Source organism: Malus sylvestris, chromosome 17 (assembly GCF_916048215.2).
Source record: "Malus sylvestris chromosome 17, drMalSylv7.2, whole genome shotgun sequence".
NCBI classification, from domain to species: domain Eukaryota; kingdom Viridiplantae; phylum Streptophyta; class Magnoliopsida; order Rosales; family Rosaceae; genus Malus; species Malus sylvestris.
Genome location: NC_062276.1, coordinates 8,266,029 through 8,293,928, shown reverse-complemented (window position 1 = coordinate 8,293,928; position 27,900 = coordinate 8,266,029). Strand labels below are relative to the sequence as shown.

Sequence of the window (27,900 nt, the reverse complement as noted above, 5' to 3'; positions counted from 1 at the left end):
AGGTGACGAAGCCATAAAGTATAGTGATGTGGAAAATATGAATAAATTTGAATCTAAAAGTGCCTAAAAGCCAGAGTACGCTGTGAGCGGGAATGAACCAATTTCACGCGCGAAGTCAGAGCATAAGTAAAGTACAGTAATTTGAGTAAGGATCATACCCTCAAAGATAGCCACCTATACTGAGATTCGCCAAGAATCCTCGTTGATACGAACCTTTAGCAACTAACCTGGAGGGGCAAAAAAAAAAAGCTTTTTAAAACCATTTCTCTTTCCAAAAATAATAAATCCTTACTGTAAAACCCGTATAATTTTCAAGAAATTAATTAATATATATACGTATATAGAAATACGTCCATAAAGCAATAAAAACTCAAGCAAGTGCCATGTCAAGTATCTCAGTAATAAATATATAAGCCAAGTGACGTAAATCAATAAAAAATGATATATCAGCTGGAGTCACCTAAAGTGACTTGTACGGCTGAATCTATAGCTCATAACCAATTCCTTCAGACGAGTCGACCACCTAGAGTGGTCTGTACGATAAGACTGGGCGTAAATAAATACGCTCAAGTGCTACGACCACGTGAAGACTGTGCGAATAATCGCGGGTCACCTACGAGTCGAAACCACCTATAATGGTCTGTACAACAAGATTGTGCACCTAACTTGGATCCAAGGTTAGCTTGCAGTGCTGGAGGTGAACATCACGTGAAGGACTGCGCCCTGACCACAGGCAGGAGCACTAACACCGGGGTGCAGGATAAGGAGCACTAAATGCATTTATATATAACCATACACAATACAACAACTATCATCATGATATACTCACCTGAAGCTTACCTGGCATCCGCAGCATCATTCCATAGTATGAATAACTATACTAATGCAAATACTAAGATATAATGCATCCTTGACACATCATTTAATTCGTAAATTTATTTAAAAACAATTTCGGGATATCGTAAAGCATATATACGTATATATAGAAAACAAAAGTCCACTCACCTGGAGTCCACGCTACAACCCCTAGTACAAATATCTAGACGTCACGAACAATCAGCGCTTATAACAATTATCAAATCACATCTCAGAATTCTTATCGATAGAACGTGTAACTTACTTAAAACACATCCCTACGTGACTTGATCTGGAAGATCCGCCCTCGAATTTCCGATCAGTAACTTCCAAATAACCACATTATGCTTCTAAAACATCATCCTACAATTTCGTTATGATCAAACGGTTGGATCTCCGCTAATTGCAAATTCAAGTGGCGACCAACGTTTTATTTTACGAACTTACAAATCCAATTTGGGAAGATCCGTACGTCGGATTCCTGATCCGTAAGTTCCTATGATCCTCAAATATTATGCATTATAATATATTAAAGTTTGGTGACGATCAAACGGTCAGATCATTAATTCATATTTTTACCAAGTAACATATCGTAATGATTTTTTGTTCAAATGATCAACCTACGTCATACGAATATCATTCAAGACATCTAATTTAGCCTCAAAATAGCATCGACGGCCATCTGGCCATGCACCACCGTGGGTGGCAGTCAGCCGCCCCGACTCGCCGGAAAATTCAATTATTTCCAACAATTCTCAAATTTCACATAAATGAAGATCTCAGTAAGTAGAGCAACTTTCATACCTGTGACTAAGGCTAATTTGGCCAGGAAGAGCTCCAATTTCGTTAAAACCCGTCGGAGAAAAAGGTGAATTACAGAAGTATTTGGATGATAAAAGACTAGATAGAAGACATAATATAGATGTTCTTTCTTGGTGGCAAATGGAGCATTTTCATTATCCAATACTTTCTCAGTTAGCACGAGATGTGCTAACAATTCCTATTTCAACTGTTGCGTCAGAATCTGCTTTTAGTATTGGGGGTAAAGTGCTAGATCAATATCGCACTTCATTGTTGCCAGACACGGTTCAAGCTTTGTTGTGTACACGAGATTGACTTTTTGGAAAAAGGAGGTAGTGTAGCGTTTATAAAATATAGAACTATTTTTTATTTCTTTTCATAATTATTTTTAGTACCCATAATTTGAATGGTTTACATACAATGTTTGATTTTTCTATGTTTAGTTTATGCGGAAGAGAGTGCTAATGTGGAAAGCCTCAATGAAAACACCATCAATATAACTCTTAAAGATAATATATCAAGTCAAAGTTCCAATACTTATTCCCATGGTGATTGAGGAAAATTGAAGGGTTTGATTGGAAGAAAATGTGCAAGATGTTCTAATGTTCCAGTGTCCTTAATTTTGCAGATCTTTTGAATATTTGTTATTTTGTAATGTTCTAATGTTTTTTTTATTATGCTCTTATTTTAGATATGTAAATATATACTTAAAAGAAAAATGCATTTTTATGTTTTGGATGTGACAATATAGTATGTATTATTTATCATTATAGACTGCCAGTATTCGCATGGCATATATGCATGTCCTCAGTAGTACTCAGTTCTGCGGGGTCATGACTCATGAGTGACGTTTTACCCTTTGAATTTATTCCATATTTTCGCTGGTACCATATATAGTTTTCAGGCACCACCCATTTCACTTACCATCTACATATTTTTCCAAATCTTATAAAAATTCTCTCATAAATTTAACATAAATAAAACAAATTCATGCAGCACTCGTTGCAAAGGAAATTGATTTTTCTTAACTTTTGGATTGAATATACTAAAGGAGAAATCAATCGCAAATGTGTAGAAAGTTTAGAAACAGAGAGAACGAAAAACTGGCGCACAACCTTTTTTTCACTAAAAAAAAGTATTATGTTTTTTATTTAATTATTTATTGGTTTAAAATATATTTTCCTTAACAGGTAATGGGTCAGGTCATATTACCCGTTAATATTATCGGGTCGGGTCATTTTACCCGTTTATTTTAACAGGTGTTACACGACACGACCCGTTAAGATATCGGGTATGACACGAACACGGAAAACACGACACGAATGCCACCAATTTACCATTTTATCCCTAACTTTAAACGTTAATAACTCTTTCATTACAACTCCTTTTCACGCACGGTTCTTGCCTACGTGCTCGTGAAATCAAGCTCTATCCAAATATGACAAGAAACTTAATAAATTATATGAGGATAAAATACATTCCATAAAATAACGTATAGCCACCTAAGGGCATTTTCGTAAATTCACTTATTAAAATTAAAAAAACCGTAAAATTGGGAATAGGTCGTTACATTAATACTCAGAAGAAATCAACTCTAAAACTTACGTATATAATCATTAATAAAGTTTCAAATTTGGTTAGTAGAAACACCGACACAACAATGTGTATCTTAACAAATAGTGCAACTTTGCTCAACCCTCCTAAAGTGAGGGTGATGCTCTCTCCCCCATTGATTGTCGTTAGATCGGTTAGATTTAATTGATTTAAAACACAAATTTTGAAATTTAATCTAACATAACGGCAATCAATGGGGGAGTGTCACCCGCACTTTAGGGGTTGAGCAAATGCACTCCTTTAAAAAATATAATGGAGGCATATATACTTTAGAGAACCTTCCATCACCACCAATTTGAATTAAGTACGGTGTCAAAAATTTATCTCAGTGGGAGCAATATAAACCTTAATGTTATTTTCCATCTAACGCTAGCAGTGTTCTCGTTTACAGTGATTGTGTAACATTGTTGTTTCTATGTATAAACCTAACAATGTTCTTATTTGCAGTGTATTTATATTTCGTATGTTGATGGTTAAAACCCCTTCAAATTTCATTCTCATTCGATTCGGTCCTTCTTAAATTAGTTTACAAATTAATATGAAAAAGAGGGGGCAGAGGGAACATAATGACGAGCTTTCTGAGGGAGTAAGAACCCTTGGTCCTAATGATGTAATGGTTTATGTGAAATTGGAGTCCAACTCAGAAGTCGGAAAATTCAAGTCAAATGGAGATGAGCTCAATAAGAGTCTCATGAGTTTGGTTTCTATAGGAAATATGAAACCCCCAATTGTTATAGGAAGCAAACTGGAACAACCTGATTCCCATAGCCCACATGAACCACTCTGGGAGATTTAAGACTAAGCATTGAAGCAAGTAGGATATCTTTATTCTACAAATTTAGTTTCAATTTTTTTGTTGAAGACTTGAATTAGATTACAAAGTTGCAAAGAAAAGGCTTAAGCAGCAATTTTGCGATCTACGTACGCACACATAAATAATCCGTCGACTCGACCGAAAAATAATTTACATCACTTGCAACTTCTTTTATTTTTCTGTCTTCAGAATGTCCCGAATGTGTTCTCGCCACTGTACGTCATGTAAAGAAAGCCATCTTCATCCTTATTTTCCTCATACATAGCAGACATCGTAGCGGCTGCAACAAATCAATCAAGAAGTATCTATAAAACTGATTATAAAATAGTAACCTATGATATCAGAATTTCTTGTTTTGTAGTAATCAAGTATATTGAAGAGAACAGAGCCATAATAGAGCCATTATATCTCACCTGTGGGTGGCAAAATATTCTTAACAAAAATGAAAATAGCCTTCTCAGCACTGAGCTTGATCCTTTTCCGGACAACGTACACGAACTGGCCAATAGTCAGATCGGCAGGCACCAGGTATCTACATTCAGGAAAACCAGGCACCAATAATTTGTTACTTAATTTTGTCAAAATATAAAAAAAATACTGGGAGTAAGAGGACAACAATAGGTGTAACAAAACAATCACGTACGTTGACTAATTAGAGCGTAAACAGGTGAAGACAACAAACAAAATTAGCACAATCTATATGATATCCAGAATCCAGAGATGACACAGATTGAAGCAAAGAAGAAAGCGGTTGTCAAATGTATATGAGACAAATAAGTACTAGGAAACAACTTACTTTTTCTTGTCAATTTCAGGCACATCACTCTTTTCAGCCCTTTCCACAACCACCTGCAGCAGGCAATGAATTACAGAACAAAAAATAGAAGAGAAACATGCCCAGCAACTGCAATGAAAGAAATAACAATCATACTGGTATTCTGTCTGGATACTTCTCTCTTATGCGAGCAGCTTCGGCTTGTCTCTTTTCTGGCATGTACAAAGACACACACTTTAAACTTCGATACAAATTGTTGAAAAAGAGAAGAGCAATTTACATGGGTACTCTGCCACCATGGCCAATAACCCTAGAGAGGAACTTCAGCACAGATTTGCATATATATTGAAAAGGAAGTTCAATAAGTATTCAAGATCTGGAACTTGACAAACATAAACCATCTAGTCGATTGTTCTTCCATAGGTACGCTATATATTTTACATATACCTTTAAAAACGAATCAACAATTTCTATATGAACTATTACCGAAGATTCATCGTAATTTAGGGCTGCTCAACTCAAATCTTTTTGTTTTTCGACAACTTCTCAAGAACGAAATCATTACCAAGATTTAGTGATAATGGTTTTCCATAATAGAATTTGTGACAGTGTGCCACATGGTGTTTGTCAACAGTTTCTCAGACATCAATCATATATCAAAAGTAACAGGATGAAGAACAAAAATTACAATTAAAACCCAGAAGGGAAAATATATAATTCTTGGGTTTTTGGCCTTCTGCTGCAGGTTTCAAGGTTCGTAAGACCCGTCTAAATTCAGCACCGTAAAAGCACCTAACTTATATTTATCTTTTCTGGATATTAGACAATATTAGAGGATATGGGAAAATTAAAACTTTCAGAGGATTTATGCAGAATATTACACAGAAGAGAGCAATCAACCAACCCATAAATAATGTAAGAATATAGGTAGGGTTCCTGACGATCAAGAACTATTCTACAACTCCCACACCAAAAAATAAAAAAACAACAATTCTGAACCAAATAAAAATCACACGAGAAAAATCAAATAGTAAAACGTAATAGTAGTGAAAATTTTCTTGTAAATTAAAATACGTACCGAGAGGGTGCTCCATCTTGAACGCGTTTTTTGCCATGGAAACTCCTCAGAAAACCCTCAATTATAGAGAACAAAATAAAAGGAGAAAGTAGGGTTTTAAATAAGTGGTGCGCGTTTAATTAAATAAAAATTGGAAAGAGATAAATATTTTATAGAATTAAAAAAGGAAGAAAATTACCAAATGCCCTCCCACGTAAGCTTGTGTAACAAGTTAACAGGTACTTTGACACATGCCAGAATTGTATTTTAAAAAATAAGTTTGGACTCGGTAAAAATGACAGAACCCAAAGGATGATTTTGAACAAGAATTTGCATTACCAACAATAGTGAGAGAGCAAACTTAGATTTGACAAGTAACTTATCTACCTGTAATCTCCAAGCAAGTTGCAATCTCAAAAACAACCCGCATAATTCAGTTGCAAGTATCTCTCCGGTTCCCAGATTAGAACAAAATCCAGTTAATTACCTATTTTCCATCAGAATCTCATGGAATACCCCCTGCTCCAATAGCATTAGTATTACGGTACCCTTCATACAACCATGCATCAACATTCAACTTTATCCAACCTGTAGGACGAACTTCCCTTAATTTATAAATAATTTCGATTAATATTAATAAATATTTTACCTTTATTATATTAACTTTTATCATAAATGGTTGACTTTTATCAAAGAGGTAATGTTACAGAATTTTACCCCCTCATTCAAATATTTTTCTCACCTAATTTCATTACAAATAGAGAATTAGGCGATATTAAATTTTAGAAAACTACGATGTAGGACATGGAATGTCCGTTCTTACACAATGTGAAAAGTTCTAAACGCTCTAAGAGTCATTGCCCCTCACTTATTGACAATTGAGAATCACCAAGTTCAATTGTTTCTTGCCACTTAGTACTAAAGTCTAGTGGTATTCCTTTTTAATTGTAAGTGAGAGGTCTTAGGTTTGATTATGGCCAAAAACAAATTTGAATCACATTATTGCTAACCAATTGTGAGGCTTAACTTACTCCCCCCTCCTTTAGTGTAGATAATATCCCTTGTTCAGAAAAAAAAAAATAGAGGTTCAATTGTCCCCAAGATTAACATAACTTAGAATACCATTCTATCAAACATTCCGATACATGTAGTTGGGAGTAGGAATATAGTTTGTTTTTAAGGTACATAATATTCTAATTAAAAAAACTTAGAACAATACATGTTAAATCACCTACACATTATAAGCGACTTGTAATTCAATTGATTAAGAGCTTTTACTCCTTACACTCATGCTCTAAACTGTTCTTATGTTGTAATTTGAGATAAGCAGGCTCATCCTTGACCGAGAAATTTTTTTTATAGAGAGAGACTCGAGACCATTAGGCATTAGGCCCACTCAAGTGGCCAAAACTTTAGTCCCGTAGTAATGAAAATGTTCTTGAGCGCCAACTTCTCCATCGTCGTAGATGATGAAAATGTATGTTAAGACAGGAAGATTACACATCGAGATAGGATCATTTTCGTACGTTTAGATTTGTCAAAAACGTCATCCACACTCCAAATGACCCCCTTACTGGAAACATATAAGGATAGAAAAATAACTAAACATAAATTTGTGAACACGGAAAATTCCTGAAACGAATGAGACAAGAACAACGCGCACAAACAAATATTTGTGTTTGATGATTTTGGGTTACAATCTCTCTCTATTTTGATCCTCTGATTCGATCTCAGTAAGGTGTTGATTTATGGATGTTTCGTTGATCCAAGGGCCGTCGGGGCTTGATCTTGGATGAATTGTTTGGAAGTTTCTTCAAAGGGCCGTGGGCTTGATCTTTGAAGGTGGATTTGAGCGGATCTTCAAGGAGCCGTTGGGGCTTGATCTTGAGGATGAATGTTTCTTCAAGGGCCGTTTGAGGCTTGATCTTGAATAACGGTGATGAGCAGATCTTCAAGGGCTTTTGGGCTTGATCTTGAAGAAACAGTGATGAACAGATCTTCAAGGGCTTTTGGGCTTAATCTTGAAGAACGGTTGGATGTGTGTGGATTTGTCGACGTTGTTGATCCAAAGGGCCGTTGGGGCTTGATCTTGGATGAACGGATGATGAACGATGGTGCTTTCTTCAAGAGCCGTCGGGGCTTGATCTTGAATTGGTGGATGATTGTTGATCCAAAGGGCCGTTGGGGCTTGATCTTGGATGAACGATGAACGAAGAACGAAGAGAGCTTTCTTGATTCTTCGGGAACCTGGATGCTTGAGAGCTTCAGAGTTTCAGAGCTTCAGAGCTTCAGAGCTTCAAGGTGTAATATGAATTGGTTCCCCCAAATGAATGAAATGGGCTTGTATTTATAGAAATTTCCAAGGCCTAATTTTGAATATAATATTCCAGATGAAATAAGTCGTTTCTGCCAGGTGTTGACACGTGTCCTATTTGATGACTTTTCCAACTCATTTCAATTTTCGTTGAGTCACACGCTACGTGTAAAATTTATGTAATACATGAGCGTTGACACTTTGATTTATCGGTCAACATTTATTTACCGAAATTTCGATGTCTACAAATGCCCCCACTTCAAGGCGCGTCATATACATGTGCTTGTCACGTGTAGGAGATGCGTTTTGAAGTCCCTTACTGTAGACGTCGATCCAAGGACCGTCGAGGCTTGATCTTAAATTGGGCTGGAGATTTCTTCAAGGGCCGTTGAGGCTTGATCTTGAATTGGGCTTGAGATTTCTTCAAGGGCCGTTTGAGGCTTGATCTTGAATTGGGCTTGAGATTTCTTCAAGGGCCGTTGAGGCTTGTTCTTGAACTTTTGTTTGAAATTTCTTCAAGGGCCGTCGAGGCTTGATCTTGAAGGTTGAATTTGGACCACAAGGAGCTTCATGTGGTAGATGATCTTTGGCTTTGGTAGTGGGTGAATCGGCACGTATTTTGTTGCGCTTGTTGACTTTCCACAGCTTTGATCTTGAACTGGGTTGGAGGATTTTCTGGATTCCTCCAATTGTTGATTTTCCACAGCTTATTCTTGAACTAGGTTTTGATTCAATGGTGGTAGACACTTAATCTTGAATCGGACTTGTGATTTCCTCAAGGGCTGTCGAGGCTTGATCTTGAATTTGGCTGGAAACTTATTCAAAGGCCGTTGAGGCTTGATTCTTGAAGGTTAACTCGAACACATGACAAGCAGGCACGAGATGAAGGTGACGACTTGTTGCTCTGTTCAATCTTTCTAATTCACACCTGAGCAGTTTGGTCAACGGTATGATCTTCAAGATTGATGAACTCTTCTTCCAGTTGGTGACTTGATCTTTAAGGATTTGATTCAAGGGTGGTGAATCGGCACGTGCAGCCCACAACGCCTAGTAAGTCGACCCAAGAATTTGAGGGTCAAAACGAGTTCACCGTCCTCGGGCAGATGCGGCATCTTCTCGAGTTCTTCATCTCAGACTCTTTCTGCTGAGTTGACTGTGCATGCTGCATTCTTCTCTGCTTGTTTCTTTAGGCAGATGTGGCAGCTTCTCGAGTTCCTCAGTTCGGACTCCTTCTGCTGAGTTGATCGTGCAGACCGCATTCTTCTCTGCTTGTTCCTTCTGCACCTTGTCTCCACATGCTGCAAGGTATCATTTTCACTTGCCTTATCTGTCCTCCAAGCAGATGTGACAGCTTCTTTGAAAGTACAGCAGTAGTGGAAGGCGAGTACTCGAGAGCAGTGCTAGGTAGGCAATCAGGGAAGGGTTCCAAGCAGTCGGATCCTTACCCGAGTTTGAGTGGAAGTTCCGGCATATTTTTTTCTTTATCCTTGTCTTTGTAGGTAGGAACAAGAACAAAGGAAAGGACAGGGATAGTGCATGATATGAGATACTCTTGCTTTCTACCCTGGTGATATGAGATACTTTTGCTTTGGAGTCATTGGCTCGCAGAGGTACCCCAAGGAATAAGGAACACTGAATTACTCGAGAGGTTTCGTTGGGAAAACATTTTTAGAGATGAAGAAAGGCTCTGTATGTCTTCCTTGCTATGGAAGGTGAAGGTGGACAGTTATAGGAGGTCCCTTAATACCTGTAGAGGTACTATTCTTTCACTCGTGTCGGCAACTAACGCGTGATTGAACAGTAAACTTCACGTGTTTTCTCCTTCACCGAAAATCTTCGACAAATTACCCGTGATTTGCGCAAAGTTGAGTGTGCATATGACAGGTGTTGACGAGGCTGAAAAAGACTGGCGCCTCTTCGATATCTGGGATCGGCACTTCGACAAATTGCCCGTGATTTTCGCAAAGCTGAGTTTGCGTGTGACGGGTGCCGACGCGTCTGGAAAAGCAAGATGCTTCTCCGATTTCTGAGCTTGCCTCTTCGATTTTTGAATGGCCTCTTCGAATTCTGAGCTCGCCTCTTCGATCTCTGAAATCCCGTTGAGTGCTGATTTTTATAGAGGCATGCAGTTCGTTTCAAAGCACACTTGAATTTTCGCTTGTGAAAACTCCCTTCTTGCACTTCTAAGATCTTGATTTGTCCGATCTCTTCTTTCTTCAACACTTTGAAAATGTCTGGACCCTCCGACCGTCGTTTTGACTTGAATCTTGGTGAAGAGGCAGTTCCGCCTTCTCCAGACAACATATGGCGCCCATCCTTCATATCCCCTACTGGTCCTCTTACCGTTGGGGATTCGGTGGTGAAGAATGATATGACCGCTGCGGTGGTGGCCCGGAACCTTGTCACTCCCAGAGATAACAGACTACTTTCCAAACGGTCTGATGAGTTGGCTGTTAAGGATTCTCTGGCTCTCAGTGTGCAGTGTGCAGGTTCTGTGTCTAATATGGCCCAACACCTATTTGCTCGAACCCGTCAAGTTGAATCATTGGCGGCTGAAGTGATGAGTCTCAAACAGGAGATTAGAGGGCTCAAGCAGGAGAATAAACAGTTGCATAAGCTCGCACATAGCTATGCGACAAACATGAAGAGGAAGATTGACCAGATGCAGGAATCTGATGGTCAGATTTTACTTGATCATCAGAGGTTTGTGGGTTTGTTCCAGCAGCATTTGCCTTCTTCTTCTGGGGCTGTACCGCGTAATGAAGCCTCAAATGATCAACCTTCAGTGCCTCCTTCTCCTGGGGTTCCCCCGAGTACTGAGGCGCCACCTGATCGTCCTTGAAGATCCCCTCTTGTAAATTTGATTTGATTTGATTTTTTTTTTTTTATTAAATGTATGTATAATGCAAATTTATGTAAAATTTCTAGAAAAATAAATAAAATGGACTTTTATTTCTCTTAATGCTTTTTTTTTTTTTTTTTTTTTAATCATGGTGCCAGACGCACCAACGATAAAACATTTTTTAATTTTTAATTTAATTTAATTTAATTTAATTATATATATATATATTGACTTTAATCATGGTGCCAGCCGCACCAAAGTTTAAACATTTTTTATATACATATATATATTTTTTTTTTTAGAATGGTGTTGATCCAGCACCCAAAACACTTTATAATTATTATATATATATATTTTTTTATTCTTTTATTTTTTATTTATTTTTTTTTTCTTTCTTTGCACATGGTGCCTGATGCACCCCCTTTTTTTCACGTGGTGACAGCACCACTTTGTTTTGCTCCACCACTTTTTTTTTTTTTTTTTTTTTTTTTAATTATATTTTTTTGTATAAATTCTGATGACGGGATGGGGAATTTGCAGGGATGGACGAAGTCGAGGCAGCATGGAGGATGAAACTCGACGGAGCAGAACTCGCACTGTCCGTCACCGTCGCAGGCGTCGCAGTCACGTGAGAAGCGCATGCTCATGGCCCGGTCGGAGGTGAAGTGCTACTGCTGCGGTTTGACGGAGGAGTGCACGCCGGCATACGTAGCAACGGTGAAGGAGAGGCACCAGGACCGGTGGATTTGTGGGCTCTGCGCTGAGGCGATCAAGGACGAGAACTCGAGGTCGTCGAGGAAGATCAGCACGGAGGAGGCGATGAGGCGGCACGTCAGCTTCTGCGAGGAGTTCCGGATGTCGAGTCCTCTTTGACTACAAAGTTTGCAGGTTCAGTGACCTCAATACGTCCCCATTTATCAACTGCTAGCCTCATCGATCCCTTGAACATGTCAATCCTTGCATTGCGGAGAATTACAGTTGCACCAGGCTTCATCAAGTCAACTTGATCGTTCCTGGCAGTGAAGAGAATGGTCCCAGTCTCGTCCCTAATCAAGCACTCAGAGATTCGAGTCTGGCGAAGGTGCTGCGACACCGATCGGCCCTTCTGCAGCACAGGGTTCGAGCCCAGGACCTTGGCGACGATCGTGTGGCCGCTGGTCTCCGGCTTGAGCAACTCGACCTTGGTGAACACGGGCTTCCTTAGACCAGGCTTGGCATTGCTCTGCTGGGGTGTCTGAGACGGTGCCGTTTTGGTGGACGTCGTCATTCAAAAACAAGATGAGTTGAGGCATACTTTGCAAGCAGTTCAAAAGCATTGTGGTTTGCAAAGTCTTCAAACTGAACGAGAACTTTCTCCCCGTAATTCTGCTTGACTGCAGTCATGAACTCTTGTAGGAGTTCGGCATATTCCTGCCCAGTAGCCCTCTTTTGCCTCAGCCCTATGTAGAACTCATCATTCAACAACTTCTCATTGTTTGTACCAACATCAATGGTTACAGGCAAGCAAGCAGAAGGACGAACTCCTCCAAGTGCCGTGTATAGAGCAAGTTTACCCACAGGAATACCCATTCCATGACAGCCAAGATCCCCAAGCCCTAGGATCCGCTCTCCATCAGTGACAACAATGACTTGAATATTCTTCTCAGGCCAGTTCCTTAATACTTCAAGAATCTTGCCCTTTTCTTTCAAACTTATGAAAAGACCCTGTGGTTGCGTAAAGATGCTTCCATATTTCTGGCAAGTTTCACCGACAGTAGGAGTATAGACAACCGGAAGTAATTCCTCAACATGTTCAATAAGAAGCTTGTAGAATAGCTTTTCATTTCTCCCCTGAAGATCAATCATAGCGATATACTTCTGCAGTGGAACTTGATACTGACGGATACTGTTGATCATTTTCTTAACCTGAAGTTCTTGAGAAATAACAATTGGGGGAAGAAGACCACGCAAGTAGTGGGCATCTCTCTCTTTCTCTGTGAAAGCAAGACCTTTGTTGTGGTGTGGAGATCGTATCAATGTATATCCACTAGCAACCGAGACACTTCAGGGCGTGACGAGTTGGTCCTCGGTGGCAGTATCCTCACCGTACACGTCTTGTACCCCACCATGGACGGTAGATTTCAGCTCAAACACCTCGGATTCGGCCTTCACGTCCTGCAATGGGTTCTCCATCACAACGCTACCGTTTCGGTCGCTTGTCCGGACTTTTGGGACCACAGCCACCACTTTTAGCGACGTTGACCGCCTCTTCTGGCTCTGAGAGAATGGGCTTGAAGACCCAGCAATGCCCGGTTTCCCCAGAAAACAGCTTCTATTCAAGGACATCATGGCGACGGATTTGTGAAGGGGAGAGTCTTTAGGATCGATGAGCTCTCCTTGCTTGACTCCTTCTCTCTGTCTCTCTCTCTTATACCTGAAATTTGTGAAACCAAAAAGGAGAGAGAGAGCGCGGGTGGCAAGTGGTGAGGTACGGAGGTCTAGAAGTGTAGCACCGCCTCAAAATGGGACCTGTGATGTCTTCTAACGGACTCGACTCGCTCAGCGGCGCCGGATGGCTCCTCCATGCTCCGGCAACGGCGCCGAGCTTCACTGGAACTCCGATGACAGCCCTGCCTACCCATTCGCCACGCACCACGTGGAGCTCGACGATGTTGGGCTTGAGGGGTGTACGGACCGAGAGAGAACCGAGCCTGGGCTGGTGCCTTTTGTTACTGCTGGGCCTACACACACACACATATATATATATTTCCTTTTTTCCTTTTTTCTTTTGAAGAAATTGTATCTTTTTTTTTTTTTTTTTTTTTTTTTTTTTTTTTCGAAGAAACTGTACAAAGAAAATTGCAAATTTTTCTTAACAGAATAAATTTGTAATAAAATTGACATTCTTTAATAAAACATTTATTCTTTTTTTTTATTTTTAATTTTGATGTGACTGAACTCGAAAAATTGAACATTCGAGCTGCCTACGTACCCCTCCAAAGAAGAGATCAAGTCGTAACGTAGTTCAAAATACATTTTTTTTTCTTGGTATTTTCTTTTGGTGCCATTTGCAGTTTCAACTCGTGCAGACAAGGAGCATTTGGTGCCGTGTTGCAGTTTTAGCTCGTGCAGGCAATGAGCGTTGGTGTCGCCTTTTATGCTCGTGCAGACCAAGAGCGTTGGTGTTGCCTTTTATGCTCGTGCAGACCAGGAGCGTTTGGTTCGTGCAGTTTAGGCTCGTGCGAACAAGGAGCATTGGTTCGTGCAGTTTAGGCTCATGCGAACAAGGAGCTTTGGTTCATCAAGCAATCTGAGAGAGTCGTTCCTCGCAATCTTCATAGCAAGGAGCCTTGACTGAGTAGTTGAAGAAGTCTTCTGGGAAGATGTCACGCATCGTGATGGGGATGGATGAACTTCGTGTCAAAGTTTCATTATCTCCAACACTTTCACATTGTTCTAGAGGTGAACAGAAGCTGTTTTGCCCCCTTTCCCATTGGTGAGCTTGTGGAGAAGACATATGCTTCTTGTGCAATTTCTTCGGAGTGACATAAGTCCATCTTTCAACTTCACTCGGCTTGACTGGCATGTTTTTGGAGCATGCCCCCGGCGATTGAGGTGAAAATTTTGAGTTGACAGAGCCGAAAGTGACGTCTTCTTCCAGGATTTCGTCTTCTTTGTCTTCTTGGGCCTTCTCTTCAGTGCGGTCCTCTTGGGTTTGTTGCCGTGAAGGTTGGCCGGTGTAGATGATGGTGCGCCTCCTTACCTTCAGTGGTCCTTTTGTGTCGACTTCCAAAGTTGCTTGGCGCTTCATCCTTGAAGGAATCAAGCTTTGAACATCGTCTTTTCCTGTTAGACTGTCGAGCTTCTCTCCCTTTGGTGTTGTCTTCCTGTTTCTAGAAGGCTTCTTAGTTTCTTCAAGTCTGTCCAAAGCCGACCGTTGCGGAGGAGATCTAGCTGTGCCGCTTTGTTTCTTGGGTTTTGATAACCTTTCAAAGACTGATCTTTGAGGTGTTGGCGTCTCAAGCCTTTTGAAGACGGAAGTTTGGTCTCGACCACTGATGCGATCAAGTGCTGCAATTCTAGGTTTTGAATAATTCAGCCTTTCGAAGACTGAAGTTCGAAGGGCGGGTTTAGGCTTATCTTTTGGCCTTATGGCTTGTGGTCTTGGCTTCCTCGTTTTTTTGTAGGTCACCGATGTCCACCCTTTCTTATCACCAGTAGATGCATCTTGGTTGCTTGCCCCCGGTGATGGTTGTGTAGGAGGTGCCATGTGACTTGAACATTGACGGGAATGATCATGCATGCTTCGGAGATGCACAGGATCGAGTGATTCAAACACGATAGTAGTAGTGTGTGCCGCAGCCGTGTCTTCGAGGTCAAGCTCGATTTCCCCTTGTTGTGCTAGCTTCAGGATGAGATCTTTCAGTACGAAGCACTTTTCCGTTGGATGACTGATGAAGCGGTGGAATTTACAGTATCTTGGGTTGTCGGTACGATTCATCTCTTCCGGCCGTCTGCATTCAGGCAAACTGATCACCTTCTTGTCCAACAGGTCTTCTAACATGGCAACCACATCAGAGTCGGGGAATGGATAAGTTTTCTCCTCAAGCTCCTTCAAAGTGCGTCTACGCATCTCTTGATCACGAAAGCCTTCGGCTTGAATCGCCTTGCCTCGTGTGGATATTTTGACGGGAGATGTGTTGACCGTCATCGCTTCCTTGGTGGGTTTCCATGCAGCCTTTTCCACCTTTGTCCCAAGAACTTTGTTGTTCTTGTAATCGGCGATCGGTTCTTTCTTCCCATGATGGGCGATGCTCAACTCCATGTCATGGGCGCGAGTGGCCAATTCCTCGAAGGTCCGCGGTTTAATGCCTTGAATGATGTATTGCAAACCCCATTGCATGCCTTGGATGCACATTTCGATTGAAGAGGTTTCCGAGAGCCTGTCTTTACAGTCGAGGCTTAGAATGCGCCATCTGTTGATGTAGTCAATGACTGGCTCGTCCTTCCACTGCTTTGTGCTTGTTAGCTCTAGCATGCTCACAGTGCGACGGGTGTTGTAAAAGCGGTTGAGGAATTCCCGCTCTAATTGCTCCCAACTGTTGATGGACTCAGGCTCTAAGTCCGTGTACCACTCAAAGGCATTTCCTTTCAGCGAGCGCACAAACTGCTTGGCGAGGTAGTCTCCCTCCGTTCCCGCGTTGTTGCAAGTTTCGACGAAATGTGCAACGTGCTGCTTTGGGTTTCCTTTTCCATCAAACTGCATGAACTTTGGTGGTTGATAACCCCTTGGCATCCTTAGGGCATCAATCTTCTTGGAATAGGGCTTCGAGTAGAACAAAGAGGTATGTGAGCTCCCTTCGTACTGTGCTTTGATGGTGTTGGTGATCATCTCCTGCAGCTGCTGGATAGAAAGAGATCCCATGAGTGCCGCTGCTTGGTCTGGCTCCGGCTTCCCATCGATTTTCTTCATTGGGGGTTCTTCGTCTCCGCCAGCTCCTCCCTTTAGTGGATCATCCTCTGGGTCGGGTTTATCGCCGTCCTGCGCCTCCAGTCGGTTGACTAGTGCTGCAATTTGCAAGTCTTTTTCTTCCACAGTTCGGGTTAGCCTTGTGATTGCTTCATTCATTTGAGCCAGCTGCTCATCGATTGAAGTTGCTCCAATGGTCATGACTTGCATGGCTGAACTGTCGCTTGAATCGGCATCGGAGAGCATGGATTCGGAGTATTTCCTTGGGCTTTCCCCCCTTGGTGCCCTTAGTGAGGCTAAGGTGATCAAAGGCTCGTGCCTTGGGTGCTTTTGTTCCCTTGGCAGAGTTGATGCAGAGGTGAAAGAGGTGGCAGAAGTAGCTCTTGCCATGCTTCGAGTCGTGATGCCCAAAGTGACACCAGTTGCGACGAGGACGCTTTTGTTCTTTGCGCCGGTTGCGGGAAAAGTTTGAGCCTTCCTTGATGCCATTAATTTTGGAAGTGCGCTTGAATTTCTTGAACGGAGAAAGAGATGAGAGGCAGAGATTGTCCCACCGGGCGTGCCAATTTGTGAACACGGAAAATTCCTGAAACGAATGAGACAAGAACAACGCTCACAAACAAATATTTGTGTTTGATGATTTTGGGTTACAATCTCTCTCTATTTTGATCCTCTGATTCGATCTCCGTAAGGTGTTGATTTATGGATGTTTCGTTGATCCAAGGGCCGTCGGGGCTTGATCTTGGATGAATTGTTTGGAAGTTTCTTCAAAGGGCCGTGGGCTTGATCTTTGAAGGTGGATTTGAGCGGATCTTCAAGGAGCCGTTGGGGCTTGATCTTGAGGATGAATGTTTCTTCAAGGGCCGTTTGAGGCTTGATCTTGAATAACGGTGATGAGCGGATCTTCAAGGGCTTTTGGGCTTAATCTTGAAGAAACAGTGATGAACAGATCTTCAAGGGCTTTTGGGCTTAATCTTGAAGAACGGTTGGATGTGTGTGGATTTGTCGACGTTGTTGATCCAAAGGGCCGTTGGGGCTTGATCTTGGATGAACGGATGATGAACGATGGTGCTTTCTTCAAGAGCCGTTGGGGCTTGATCTTGAATTGGTGGATGATTGTTGATCCAAAGGGCCGTTGGGGCTTGATCTTGGATGAACGATGAACGAAGAACGAAGAGAGCTTTCTTGATTCTTCGGGAACCTGGATGCTTGAGAGCTTCAGAGTTTCAGAGCTTCAGAGCTTCAAGGTGTAATATGAATTGGTTCCTCCTTAAATGAATGAAATGGGCTTGTATTTATAGAATTTTCCAAGGCCTAACTTTGAATATAATATCCCAGATGAAATAAGTCGTTTCTGCCAGGTGTTGACACGTGTCCTATTTGATGACTTTTCCAACTCATTTCAATTTTCGTTGAGTCACACGCTACGTGTAAAATTTATGTAATACATGAGCGTTGACACTTTGATTTATCGGTCAACATTTATTTACCGAAATTTCGATGTCTACAAAATTCTACCAAAGATCAAGACTTTGAGATATTTCGGAGTTTTAATCTTAACTTAATCTCGACCCTTCCTCTTACCATAAAAGGGCCCCGCTATTGAATGATGTTTAACGACATCAAGACATTGTCACTTAATCTCTCAATATCTCTATCTTAAAATGACCGCACATGGCATGTTTCACATTTTTTAACGCACCTCATTGCATCTTACCAAAATTCATATATTTTATAGAGTACTCCACAATGTCGTCCACATTCTAACATAACTCTATCACAAGAAACATGCGAATATATAAAACGTGTGTCATATTTTTTTCTTTCTCTTTCATGTGATGTGAGAGATAAAAAACAAAAATACAACCAGTTATATAGAAAAACCCCAATCAAGCATGGTAAGTGCAACACTGTAAATCATCCTCATCAATCTTTTGGTGTTAATGTCTCATTAGTCAATATTAATTAATTTTTTTTAATAAACTTGACAGGTGCAAATCAAAAAATTAATTGTGTGGTAGTATGACATATATTATGCGTGTCAATTGTTATATTATGTGGCTGTATTTCGGTACTATACGATAACTATTCATGTAACTTGTCTCATCAATCTTTTGGCAAGTCCCTTCCATACGAAGTTGCCCATAAAACTTTTGAAAATTGCGGACCAACTTTTTTCCATCTCTGACCTCTCACCTACACGATATGGCAATGGGGTATGATGCTAACCGAGTACCTTATCGTGTGTGAAAATTCAGTACTGGGTCTCAATTTCCAAACCCCAAAGCCGAACAGTAATTCACCAAAATGATGGCACGAATTGACAATTAGAATTAGGGTTTCAAATTTCAACTTTCAGTGCTGCAACCTAAACATAAAAACGCATGGCATGGTATGTCACCTGTATATAGCTACTCTACTACCTAGCGCCTACAAAGTTAATCAATGCCCCCATATTGCAGAGACCTTTAAAAACACTGTTGAAGAAAAATATGCAGTGATGGCGGTGAAAGGGGTTTTGAATCGAACCAAAAAAACCTACGAGACAGAAACCAAACCAAACCAGAACGTCCCGAAACAAAACAAAGGTTCTCTATGTTTGATACCAAATAACATAAATGCGGATTGAACAGAACGAACATCTCTTCTTCCCCTACCCCATCATCCATAAATGCTCAAATTAAAAGCCCCAGATTTGTGCCCGTGAACCTATTTTTATTTTCTTACTTTCTTTTTCTTCAAAGATTCTTGTACCTTGTTCAAAATTAATATTCCCAACTTCCTTTGTTGCAAGGTGGTTGTAAATTTTAATGCAACTTCTTCAATGCTACCACCACTAGTAACTGGCTGGTAGCCACCTCCCTTTGTTGAAGAGACATACATTCATCTCTCTCTCTCTCTCTCTCTCTCTCTCTCTCTCTCTCTCTCTCACTCTTTCTGTTCTTCCTGCATTATTAATATGTTTAAGTTGTTCTCTCCACCCATTGCCCCATTTCCAAATTACCTCCTTTCTTCTCCTTTCATATTTTCTGTCAGTTATTGTTCCAAGCTCGTATCAATTTATAAGCGGTAATTTCTACAACCTAGTTTTTATGTTTTGTCTATTTTTCAACCCATATTAAACTCTTTATTTTGTTGGTTTTGTACATAATGTAAGTTCATATACTTCCAATCTTTTTCTTCGGGAAGTGATTTTTGCACTCGTGCTTCTTGTTCTATACTCAGCCCTTTTTGTCTGGGACTGAAACGAGGTGAAGAGTCCGGAAGGAGAAAGTGGAAGTGCGAAAATCATTAGCTTTTTGTTTTCACTCCAAGTTTTGTTTTGTGTAAAGATGAAAATGATATGTTTGTTTTTGTAGCCTATTATATGAAAAGATGCATGGAATGGAAGCCAAAGAAAGAGATGGATTGGGATCAGTTTGAACGGGATATTGGTCCGGTTCAATAAGAAAACAGTGCTCTCAAAGTGCTTGAGCTCGGCTTTTTGATTGAGCCGTGCCAATATCACGTGTCACTGTTCCTCTTATCATATATCCCACCCTTTGCTCTATTCCAATTCAAAGGTATACACTTTCTTATTTCTATTTTTTCTTTTCATTATTCATCTAGACATAAATTAGGGTTTTTGAATTTTGTTTAGTGAAAGTTTCTCTAAGTTCTTAGCTTGTTATAATTCAATATCTACTTTCTCTAGACATTCCCCAATGCAGGGGAAATGTTGATATAGTTGTGAGATGTGAGTGATCGGTCGAGTTGTATTACGTTGATTGACCTACTACTCACATTCTACAAGATTTGCTCCACATTTGAGGAAGGGAGTTGTTAATAGCACTCTAAAATGTAATTTTGCACTATTTTGTATGTTCTTACAAAATTACAATACAGAATGATGTTTTTAGAGTGTCAACAACAATTCTCTTGCTGATTTACTGGCCTACATTAACTCTCAGAATTCAAAATGCTGGGATTAGAACAAATGCTTGACCATTTTATTGTATGTCGGCAAAATTTGTTGAGTTTCTCACAAGTCTTTAACCAAAAGAAGTCAATTGTATTTTGGATGAGTTGCCATTTTCTTCATAAGTTAATGTGGATGAGAAAGCTACTTCAAAACCGACGTCTTGGATTGGCTTTGTATGTTCATAGTTTGGTTAATTGAAATCTTGTGTGCCACTTGTAGATGCTACATTTTACCAGTTTGTGTACATCATGCCATTTTTGTTATAAAGACAAAGATTATTCTACAGTAAAATAAACCAAGGATGATTCGACATTGTTATGCATATAGCAAGAAAATGCATATTGCCAAAGGTGATTCTTGGTGTGGCAGTAAATTAAAGGCATAGCTGTTTTGTCCTGTTGTAGTAAAGTTTTCTGTGTGTTTTTTTAACTTTTGGGTTAAATTGTCCTCATAAAACACCAACTGTAATTTTGACAATGTTCCTAAGTAGTTTCTAATGGAGAAAATAATTGTACTTTTTTGTCTTTTACTGTGCTCCAATGTATGGTGTGCACCTGAAGAAATGAATGTCCAATCAAAGATTTGACAACCAAGAATCTAATATTGTGTTTGGATGATGAAATTTAAAATTATTAAAAAATTCAAAAACGTCAAAAAATAGAAATGACGTAATTTTATTTTCTAAAATTTGTGAATTTTCTTATTTGGTTGACCAAAAAGAAAATGTTGTCCAATATTCCAGTTGATAGGGTGTTGGTTTCATCCATGCATCCCGTGTTTAAAACTCTCACTCCCCCTAAATTATTGTAAATATATTCAAACCTTCCTCCTCCCTTTAATAAGAATGAATTTTAAAAAACAACTTAAAAGAACAATGAAATTAGAATACATAATCATATGTATGTAAAGAGTCATTAATATATAAATAAAAGATAGTAGTTATGAAATGTGCTAGTATTGGGGATGACGACAGCGACGATGATGGTGGGTGATGGCGGCGTCAGTGATGACGTGGGTGGAGGTGGTGGGGCATCTATGATGGTGATGATAATGGTGGGTGGTGGTAGTGACAAGAAGTGGTATGTAGCTACTCATGGTTGAGTCTTTTTTTTTAATTTTTTAATTTTTAAGCTCCCACTTATAGAAGATAGAAAATGACGCATATTTATATGAAATTTAAACTTAAGAATTGGAGGTCACAAATTCCAATTTTTTTTTCACACGAAAAATTCTAAATTTTTATTATGAATCCAGACAACAGAATTAATGCATGTCAATTTATAAATTCTGACTTTTATCTAAATTTCAAGTTTATTTCCATAATTCAACCATAGCGTAACAGTCATGGATCCCATTTTATGTCCATACTAGAAAATCCCTATTGTAAAATCCTAGCAAAGGTAATTGCTAATTCTAATACTAATGCAAATGAAGTCGTTTTCAAATTTGTGTCTTTTTCTAGTTAGCATCCAAATACATGCTTGTGAAAAGTAAGATAAGAAAGATCGATCTTGTGTCTTTATAGAAAGCAAATTCGAACCATCGATTTCAGCATCTGAAATAGGCATGAAAGCAACACTTCAAGTTTCTTATGTGTGGCAACTTCCAAGTTAAAGAGAAAGACTTGGCTCTTAAGGATTGAAGGGAACTTCTCTCTAAAATACATCGTGACATATTCATAAAATTTCGTACTTATAATCAAAATTACTCATATTATAAAAAAATTTGTAAAGATCATTTTTACAAAATTAATTAAAACTAAAATCATGTAGTCTTCAAACTATATAAAAACAGATGGATGGATTTAGTAAAAGTATTACGAACAATCTATCTATTTGCTACAATTAATTGATTTAACGATCTTTAGTTTTAATTAATTTTTTACAACGATGATTTTTACATAATAATTTATAATACAGTTTTGATTATAGACCACGAAATTCTATTAATAGACCACGAAGTTCTGTGATTCATTTCAGCCCAGTTACTTCTTAAGTTTCTCTGTCATATTTGGCAGAAAAGAAAAAAGATAGTGTCGGATTAATTAGTCCTTCGTGTGCCCTGTTGGTTTTTGTTTTGGACGTTTGATATTTTTCATGTAAATTACAATTACAGAAGGGGCATTGTTATTATTGAAAATCTGAGAGAGATTCTGCCGTGTAACCGTTGTAATGTTCTTTTGTCCATCTCTTTCAATACGTAACACTACACAATATTTTTTTTTAAAACAAGAGGAAAAACCTGGATGACACCATAGGTGTTTATTCCCGCCGTGTAAGTAAGCATTGATTACATGTCACTCGTTAAGCACGCGATGAGTGCTCTAACTCACACGGCAATATACGCAAGAACGTGCCGAAAACAACGGTGGAGACACGGATCGTGTCAGATGAGTCACAAGATAACTGGGAAAGACATCAATTCAAATTAATATGTATGTTCATATTCATATACCAAGGGAAACAAGATTGTACAAGAAAGGCTGTAAAAGCTCCCAGAAAGATATGCATATTTATTGTTGCATTTGTTGCCGTAGAAGAACTGTAACTTACAGGTTGGCTCTTCAAGCCTCTCAAAGAATCGTATGGGTTGGGGCCCCCTCTATTTTCAATTTAGCAGCTGCTTCATTGTGGCCGATATCCTCTATTAAAATGGAGTTGATCCACACAGCAACCTCTCTCTCTCTCTCTCTCTCTCTCTCTCTCTCTCTCTCTATAAATATTTTTTGATGTTGTAATTCTCTATATTTCAGTACAGAAGGAAAATGAACAAAGAAAAAAAGACTAGCACACCCGCCTTTATACTGCAGCTCGAAAAGTCTTCCCGAGGTTGGAAGAGGTTCGAGCGGCCTATTTGAAAGTAGCACTCCACAAGGCGTTTTCGCCTTCCCCACACCGGCGGTGGACTTCCTTGATTCTCTCGGCTGACTTACAAATCCCACTGCAGGTCCAATCAAATGAAGCAACACAGATGTTGCCAGCCTGAGCCTTCCACTCACAATCTGCAGCAAACAAGTGTCCATTAGAACTTAAATAACTCTACAATATGAACAAGCATGTGCTCTTATTTTTACATTCAAAATAACTTGAAAGTTCATTAGTACCATGATAATTTTGAATGAGGAGTACAACTTACCGGGTGGGGTGCCGCAACATAGTCTCCGGTCATCAATATGCTGCACATCGAGTCCAATAAACCAAGCTCCCAGTGAGACATCCTCGTTAGCGTACTTGTGTAGGACATGCCTGACAAATGCATACAAATGAGCACCATAAGTGCAATAATAGAAAATAATGTTTTAAACAGAACATGTATTTCAATATCCATCCTTAAAGTTTGAAACTTACTGGTTTATTGATATATACGTAGCCAAATCTTTTGATATAGCATACAGCTGTCCGGTAGCATGACGGAAGTACTTGTTTCCTGGTTCACCAAATTTCCAATACTCGGGTTCATGATATCTCACTCCCCTGTACGATCAAATAGTCAAGAACACAAAGTCAGTTACTTTCTAAAAAATCATCTAAGCACAAAAGGAAAAGATAAATTAAAAAACAATTATAAGCACTGGCTTACTTCTGTGCTAGAACAGGACCAGATTTCATGCATCCAATGTAGAGGTGCTGTTTCTTTCGGTGTCTGACTAGTGTTTCTCCTAGTGTCGCTGCAGAAAATTGAAAACAGATGGGCACAGTGAGATGAATAAATTGCTCTACCAAGTCTAGGTACACCCAAGTTGGCCATCCAGTAAGATCTTGCAAGCTTAAAATGACATAAAGAGTTTTCACAAAGGGTGAAGAACCTAAGTAGTATGAAAGAGACTACCAATTTGGTATGTATCCATATGTTTCTCAAATGAAAAAGAAACCTAGTTCTTTCACTTTTTATGTCATCGTGGACAACGGTATCATACGAAAAATGTTTATGATTGTAAAAGAAGTTTTAAATTACCAATATTTACGTGGACATCATCATCAACTTTGACATAAAAATCTGCATCCCACGTAGCAACAGCAGTAGCAAAATATATCTTTGTCTTGGCCGACAATTCGAGGTACCCTTCAACATGGTCCTGTGAAAGAGGCATAGAGATAAACATGTTATGTTCAAGACTCAAGTGAGCTGCAAGCATACATGTGGAACGAAGAGCGCAATAACAACAGAAGAACAACTAAAGGACATTACCAGCCTCAGGATATCTCCATGCTTTCTGCCCTCTGCTTCAACAGCTCTATCTAGAATACCTCCTGACGTGGCACTAGACAAGGAACAGTAAAAACTTGTAAATTCAATTAATCCCAATAATCCCCAGACATAGGAATTTTAAGTTGAACCTAGTAAGGCATCTAGATTATGGAGGCTTGAAAGAAATAGAGAACGTACTGCTACTTCATACATGTACAAGTACAACCGACAAACACTGATTTTTAGACTCAAAGAAAATTTTGTTTTGTGATTACATGGATACCTTTCAATTACCAACACTACAGCATTTCATGCTTTTTATGAAATAAGGGTGTTCAATGACACGGAGTTGTGATATATTGTAGACAGGGGAATTATAGTCTGGGCTTCCATCAGCTATAACTGAATGGGAACCAATGCATTCATGCATAAGTATTCGACAGACTGCAGCCTAGCAGATCAATGACTTAAACTACATCTGCGATGAATTCTATTCTAGCAGACCACAAAAGGTAATATGTCGCATGCAAAGAATGCATAGGAACCCTCCTATTTAACATTAACTAGCAAGAACAAAGATTAAACAGTCACCTATGACCAATGACAAAGCGAATGATGATACCCTTCTCTTCCTCCAGCCTCTTTCGTTTCTCGCCTATAATTCATGTTTTGCATAAGCAAAAGTAATCAGATAACAGATGTAAACAAATCCAATAGAAAACAACAATGAAGGAATTAGGGAATCCATTTATGTACCTTGTGGCATCCACGTAGCACGAACTGAATCTCTTCTTTTCCGGCTGCTAAAAGCCGTATTAATTCCAACAACCATCAGATACCTTCTCTTCCCGGTTGAATCAGTCTTTGAGTCTCCTGATAATGGAGAGCCACTACGTATTGACTCCTGTGTTGCCCTTGCTGCAGCTAATTCCATCTCTAAATTTGAAATAGTCTTATCTAATGTCCTATTTCAGCACACAATCGAAAACTTAGAAATTAAGTTAATTAACCAAAATCGTGAAACATTATGTTCTTGTACGAGAGAGCAGTAACATACTGTATAGCATTATGAGTTTTATAAACCTCCCCGAAGATGTCCTTATTTTCGCGCTGTACCTCCTTCTGATTCAACTAAAAGCACCAAATCAGATAAACATAGAAGAAAACTTCAGATGAGGAACATGATATACAAATTTTAATACATTAGCCAATAACGAATCTCGGGATGATACAAAATTAAGTTAAGAGGGAAGACATTACAGATTTCGGATTGCAACCCTCGGAAACTAAGTTTAATGTTTCTTCTTCCATAGCTGTTCTCCTTGTGATACCCTTACTTTCTGGAATAGTCCACATTCTGCAACCAGCACATAAATTTTCATCAAAATCTCATGACATCACAACAACCAAATTTTCATCCTTAAACTAAACCGAAATATCTCCTGAGAAATTCATGCATGTTTAATCAAACTCAGAAAATAATTAACCATAAAAAAGATTGAAAATTCAGAATCATCCAGCTAATTAGAACAAAAAAGATCACAAATTTAACAATATTCATATCCAACATCAAAACCAATAACGACCAGTGTTCATAGATCTAAAAATAGAAATTTAATAAATAAACACTTTCCAATTGAGTAGCCATTTTAGGAAACTGGCTCGAACCCATTACAGAAGCAAGTATAAATAACCGATTGGTTCAAAACCCAGAAGCAGATAATTTTGAACAATTCGAAAAAAGTGATGGTAACATATTAAAATTGTTCAAAAGCAATAGTACCTATTGGTGAAGAACATTCCAGCACAGAAGCAGCTTAAACAAAGAAAAAGGGTCCATTTCTGAGAAATAAAACTTCTAGAAGCAGATGGGTCTCCTCTGCTTTTCCAAGACATCTTCTTCTCCCCCAATTCTCTTCTGCTTCCAAAACAATCAGCTTTTTGAAGCAAAACCCATGAAAGAATGTGGAAGAAGAAGAAGAAGAAGAAGACGAAACAGCACTGTTTTGAAAGTGCGAGAGAATCAGAACAGAACAGAGTGCTTTTTTTTAACTTGTCATTTGTTTTGTTCCTTTCTTAATCCCTTTGCCCTCCTCTCTCTTCTCTCTCTCTCTCTCTAGAAACTCTACTTTGCAGGCACGGGACGTTGAACGGTAGTGAGAGATGACTCACTAACTGCTGTTGAACTTAAAGACTAAATTACCAAACGGTACCTCCCAACTTCTTCCTTGCTAAATGACCTGAGTAACAGGTCCTGAAATCACATTATTGCCCTTGAACATTTTTTTTTTCTTCTCTCTCTCCCAATATTTTTTAGTTCACTTTCTTCTTCCTACAACACATATATATTGGGTGGGAGTAGGACCATGCAGACAGTCGACATGTTCTCTTCACTCGCAGCCACATGGAGAAAATGTGGTTTATGGTTCACACTTCACATTGTGAGATGCGTATGAAGGTTTCTTTTGAAGTAGATTGAGAGTCTTTTTCCATAAGCTTTATAAAGATATGCAATCGTAGCCAAGTAATGAATGATGTTTTTATGGACATATTATTAATCTACGAGATATTCATAGTTCAAGTAGTTAAGAGTATTCACTTTTGCATTTCAGGTCTTAGATTTGATTTTCTTGTCTCACTTAAGTCTTGCTACACCATTTGGGTGCAGTGTTCGAAGCATAGATGGATAACTATATACTTTACATAATTTAGAGTAATGTTGTTATTAACGTTGACAAGTGCATGATTGACTCTTAACTAATGTACAGCCCACACACATACATGTGTGGACGACTTTTTGTAGCATAATTCAAGAATTATAGTGTTACAAGCATCTACCAAGTGATCCTTAGTAGAGTTGACCATGGACATTACCCATTAAACAATCAAGTAGACAAATACATAAAGAAATTGGGTGATCATTGGAATCCATTTTCTTTCCTAAAGACTTGCAACTCGCAATAGCACGTTGACCTTTCCTAAAATGCAAGTATTCTTCCATCCATTTTTGACCACATAATAATGTTGGTTGAGTTTAATAATGCACATAGGATCATTACGAAGGCCTAAATTAAGTAATTTTAAACCCCCACTTGTGGTGCTCATAAATCGTTAATTACTATGTTTGAACAACTAATAATGCACAATATATGATAATGTTAGTAATGCATTCGACAAGTTTGGAGAGTTTGTTACACAAATTATTGCCGTTTAGGGTTTTATCATGACTT

The 27,900-nt window shown here is 39.2% G+C and overlaps 2 protein-coding genes, 1 long non-coding RNA gene and 1 pseudogene across 5 annotated transcripts; 1 reads left to right on the top strand and 3 right to left on the bottom strand.

The window, feature by feature from the left end:
* Positions 1–4,075: 4,075 nt before the first annotated feature.
* Positions 4,076–6,081, bottom strand: LOC126612286 (autophagy-related protein 8C-like). Of its 2 annotated transcripts, none has more exons than XM_050280671.1 (5): positions 5,938–6,081; positions 5,016–5,071; positions 4,881–4,933; positions 4,498–4,616; positions 4,076–4,364 (listed from the first exon to the last, which is right to left on the bottom strand). In XM_050280671.1, the coding sequence occupies exons 1-5, from the start codon at positions 5,972–5,974 to the stop codon at positions 4,270–4,272; spliced, it is 360 nt and encodes a 119-aa protein (XP_050136628.1). In that variant the 5' UTR covers positions 5,975–6,081; the 3' UTR covers positions 4,076–4,269. The 2 variants fall into 2 exon arrangements, with proteins under 2 accessions (XP_050136628.1, XP_050136629.1); XM_050280672.1 differs by lacking the exon at positions 5,938–6,081 and adding an exon at positions 5,764–5,787.
* A 6,254-nt stretch (positions 6,082–12,335) lies between these two features.
* LOC126612282 (NADP-dependent malic enzyme 4, chloroplastic-like) lies at positions 12,336–13,452 on the bottom strand (annotated as a pseudogene).
* A 5,965-nt stretch (positions 13,453–19,417) lies between these two features.
* Positions 19,418–21,011, top strand: LOC126612287 (uncharacterized). Its single transcript, XR_007618997.1, has 2 exons — positions 19,418–19,590; positions 19,881–21,011. It is a non-coding gene; the product is annotated as an uncharacterized LOC126612287 (long non-coding RNA).
* A 1,873-nt stretch (positions 21,012–22,884) lies between these two features.
* Positions 22,885–26,978, bottom strand: LOC126612281 (probable beta-1,3-galactosyltransferase 2). Of its 2 annotated transcripts, none has more exons than XM_050280665.1 (11): positions 26,454–26,978; positions 25,931–26,027; positions 25,728–25,801; positions 25,427–25,635; positions 25,262–25,325; positions 24,671–24,743; positions 24,437–24,557; positions 24,062–24,149; positions 23,830–23,955; positions 23,618–23,727; positions 22,885–23,483 (listed from the first exon to the last, which is right to left on the bottom strand). In XM_050280665.1, the coding sequence occupies exons 1-11, from the start codon at positions 26,564–26,566 to the stop codon at positions 23,332–23,334; spliced, it is 1,227 nt and encodes a 408-aa protein (XP_050136622.1). In that variant the 5' UTR covers positions 26,567–26,978; the 3' UTR covers positions 22,885–23,331. The 2 variants fall into 2 exon arrangements, with proteins under 2 accessions (XP_050136622.1, XP_050136623.1); XM_050280666.1 differs by having other exon boundaries at positions 25,728–25,792.
* Positions 26,979–27,900: the final 922 nt, after the last annotated feature.